Source organism: Myotis davidii, unplaced genomic scaffold (genome assembly GCF_000327345.1).
Source record: "Myotis davidii unplaced genomic scaffold, ASM32734v1 scaffold1168, whole genome shotgun sequence".
Classification (NCBI taxonomy): domain Eukaryota; kingdom Metazoa; phylum Chordata; class Mammalia; order Chiroptera; family Vespertilionidae; genus Myotis; species Myotis davidii.
In genome coordinates this window covers 16,797-20,810 of record NW_006299037.1, presented here as the reverse complement: position 1 = coordinate 20,810, position 4,014 = coordinate 16,797, and the positions used below count along the sequence as shown (strand labels likewise).

At 38.3% G+C, this 4,014-nt stretch overlaps 1 protein-coding gene across 1 annotated transcript in view; it reads right to left on the bottom strand.

Moving 5' to 3' along the window:
• The window catches only part of LOC102757289 (zinc finger protein interacting with ribonucleoprotein K-like), a 9,127-nt gene that overhangs the window by 4,468 nt on the left and 645 nt on the right, over positions 1-4,014 (bottom strand). Inside the window, exons 2-3 of the mRNA XM_015571058.1 lie at positions 3,655-3,781; positions 490-563 (exon numbers count right to left, since the gene is read on the bottom strand). Coding sequence (XP_015426544.1) covers positions 490-563; positions 3,655-3,781 — 201 coding nt within the window. The remainder of the gene's footprint in view (positions 1-489; positions 564-3,654; positions 3,782-4,014) is intronic.

The window sequence follows — 4,014 nt, the reverse complement described above, 5'->3', positions numbered from 1 at the left end:
TATTTCTCTTTCTCCCTCTCGCTTCCTCTCAGAAATCAAAATATATATATTTAAAAGTAATAAGATTGACAAATTGAGGAGATTTTACTTTTATAGGAACATTATAAATATCTAAATTTTAGAAATGAATGACTGAAAGTTTAATCCCACCCTACATTTTAAACAATTCTAATCATTATTCACAGCAAAGACTGTGTTAGCTCCTAGTTTTCCAGATTTCCTTTCTAAGGACACACAACAGTAAAAACTTGTTTTCAACCATCAGGTGCAGAAACAAACTGATCTGCCAATGTAACTGAGTTTTAAGTGGGAAGTTTCTCAAATGCATAGTACATTTGACTTCTTTAGTTCACAAGAATTGTATTATGAATAACCGTGCCAGGTTAGTTCGGTTTATATTTACATCCCCTCTTTCTCATCACATTCTTCCTCAAATTCCAAGGCTTTCATTAAGTGTACATTATCAAAAGCACACCTTTTATATCTTACCAGTATAATTTCAGAGGATAAATATTGAAGTGTGGGCTTTAGCAAAAAGCCCTGGTTATCTTCAGATGCAATAGCTGGGAAAAAGAAAACAAATTCTTAATTTTGACAATCAGATGAGTGCACTTCGAAATTACCAGCAAGTATAGGACAAATGACATTTTTGAGTACTCCAAATGCACGTGAAGGATTCAAAGAAAGCTCAAGATAGGTACAATGAGTAAAAGTCCCATCAAAGAGGGACAAAGAGTTGCTTATATCTGCCAATGATACCTGCTCAAACCCCCTGACACACAATGGCAATATTACCAAAACACCCCCACCTCCCAGTTTCTTCAGTGGAGAGAGAGAGACATGAGGGAAGTGAGTGTTCAATGATCTCTCTGTTATGAAGCATCCTGAAGAACAAATGTCTGTTGTGCATGACACAGAGTGGGAACAGGATGGCAGTACATGATGAGTTTCCTGTAGTAGCCTGTTCAAAAGACTACTTCTGAATCTCAACAAAAGATATCAAGTCATGCTCTGGCTACTTTGACTCAGTTGAAAAGAGCGGCGGCCCATGGACCAAAGGGTCCCGGGTTTGATTCCAGTCAAGGGCACATCCTGGGTTGCAGGGCTCAATTCCCCGTGAGGGACATGCAGGAGGCAGCACCCAGTGTGGGGCGTGCAGGAGGCAACCAGTCAGTGATTCTCTCTCATCATTGATGTTTTTATCACTCTCTTCCTCTCCCTTCCTCTCTGAAATCAATAAAAATATATTTTAAATAAATAATTAATTTTTAAAAAGATATCAAGTCATGCAAAGAAATAGAAAGTATGCCATCAGAAACACATAATAAATGTAATCAAATGGGCAATACAATAATGGCAATATATTAATTACCTGAAGAAAAATTAAAAAGAAGTATCTCAAAACCAAAAAGTAGAAAATAAAATACAACTATATAATCTCACCAAAATATTATATAACCAAATACAATAATGGCAATATATTAATTACCTGAATGGGCTAATGCCCCCTGCCCCCAGTTAAATGCAAACTGAAAAACATAATACCCAAGTTAAATAGTACAGTAGGATCATCAACGAAATACATTATAAACTTGGCCTGGCAGCGGTGGCTCAGTGAATGAGCTACGACCTATGAAACAAGAGATCATGGTTTGGTTTTAGGTCAGGGCATAGGCCTAGTTGAAGGCTCAATCCCAATCGTGCAGGAAGCAGCCGATTGAGGATTCTCTCTCTTCATTGATGTTTCTATCTTTCCATGTACTTTCCTCTCTGAAATCAATACAGACTATTTAAAAAATCAAAATAAAAAATCAAAGAATTTGTACATAATTTATTAAAAATGTTGATTCAGGGAAAGTAGCAAATATGTGAAAATATGAAGGGAACCTAAGGGACTCCTAAGGTTCTAACCTAAGGAACCTAAGGGACTCCTAAGACACTAACAAATCAACCTACAAGGGGACTCCATAAAGAGAGAATAGTGAAAAGGATTACACAGCTTATATAAAAAATTAACAGTTGAAGGTCAGGACAATTAGAGAAAGAGACATTCAAATACAAGCAGCTCAGTGAATTATAAGTAGAATAGAATATAAACATGAGAACAGGTAAAAAAAAAACCCACAAAACAAAAAACCAAACATGAAAATATCATGAATCCCAGAATACAATCCTAAAAGCATATGAAAAAATAACTTCTCAAAAAATGTATTTTTTAGCTGAAACCGGTTTGGCTCAGTGGATAGAGCGTGAGCCTGCGGACTGGAAGGTCCCAGGTTCGATTCCGGTCAAGGGCATGTACCTGGGTTGCGGGCACATCCCCAGTGGGGGATGTGCAGGAGGCGGCTGATTGATGTTTCTCTCTCATCGATGTTTCTGACTCTCTGTCTCTCTCCCTTCCTCTCTGTAAAAAATCAATAAAATATATTTTTAAAAAATATTTTAAGTAACTCCCATGATCACAACAAAAATAGAAAATAATAAAATGATCTCTGTTAATAGGTCACAGAATTGTGTGTTACAAATCACAGACTACATATTTCTAAAAATATATATAAATCCAATGAATTTCTCAAAACATGGTATATAAAGCCAACCCACAAAGCTAGCTGTGTTCTGGTACCGTAACAGAAATTAGTACAAAATAACAAATTAAAGTGTGCAATTACATGAATAACAGTATAAAGAGAAATGAAATAATAGTTTACTTTATGCAAAAGGTGCACGATTTGTATGCTGTAAAGTATAAAATACTGCTGGCTGCCATCTTACTTCTAGGTACATATTGAAAAATATTCACAGAGGATCTGCAAGAGACATTTACACATTGTCCATTACAATGCTATTCAGAAAAGCACGCATTAGATGGAAGTAACTCAAATGTCCATGGATAGTTGAATGAATGAGTAAAATTTACCCTATATATATAATGCAATAATATCCTGTCAAAAAATAGTTATTATCACCTGATACCACAAAGAGAAACATGGATGACACTTTTTAACTAAAGCACACAAGTCACAGAGAGACAGATAGTACAGGATTTCCCTCAGGTGAGTAATCTAATGTAATCTATGTTAAAAAAAAAAAAGTAGTTACAAGCAAGCCTTCCTTTTAAAGCAAATAAGGAAGTAGTGGTTTAATACATGAGAGATTCTGCAAGATGGAAGTTTTGAGAGATTAGGTACACAACACAGAGAGTAAGAATCTACCCTAGAAAGCAGAAGCCCGCTAAAGATATCCTACAAAATAAAAGCCTAATATGCTAATGATATGCTAAGGCAGCTCAACTGCTCGCTATGACGAGAACTGACCACCAGGGGGCAGATGCTCCAACTGGTAGGTTACCTTGCTGTTGGGGTTCCACTGATTAGAACTGAGCGAGACAGGCAGATACACCCTGGAGCACTCCTGTGGTCCCTCCCCGGTTGAACTGACCACCAGGGCTTTCCTCAGCCCAGATCTTTCCTCAGCCCAGATCATGCACTGGTGGGGTCCCTCGGCAGGCCTGTGCCTTCTTGCAATCTAGAAGCCCGTGGGGGATGTCAGTGAGGGACCCCACTGGTGCATGAATTTGTGCACCGGGCCTCTAGTTAAAAATAAAAAAAGGAACAAAATCCCTGCATAGGAACTCAGGAAGGAAGTCATCCTCACCCAGGGAGGCCAGGTTGCTGCAGTGCTCCACCATCACATCCAGGTACAATTTCCGCTGAGCTGGGTCCAGGCATTCCCATTCCTCCTGGGAGAAATGTATGGCCACATCCCTGAAGGTCAGCGGTCCCTGAAAGAAAAGACACATTTATATAGAGGTAACCAGAAGAGTACATAATGTCACCCAACATGAAAACAGTGTTAGGAGAAGAGGTTTGGACCTAGGAGTGTATCTTGAATCATCCAATAAAATTTTCTGATGTGTTTTCGAACACTGACAAATGAGGATGACACGTCAACAATCCATGGTATAGATTTCACTTTTCAGGAAGATAAACTTTCAAATGAGGGCGTGGACACAGG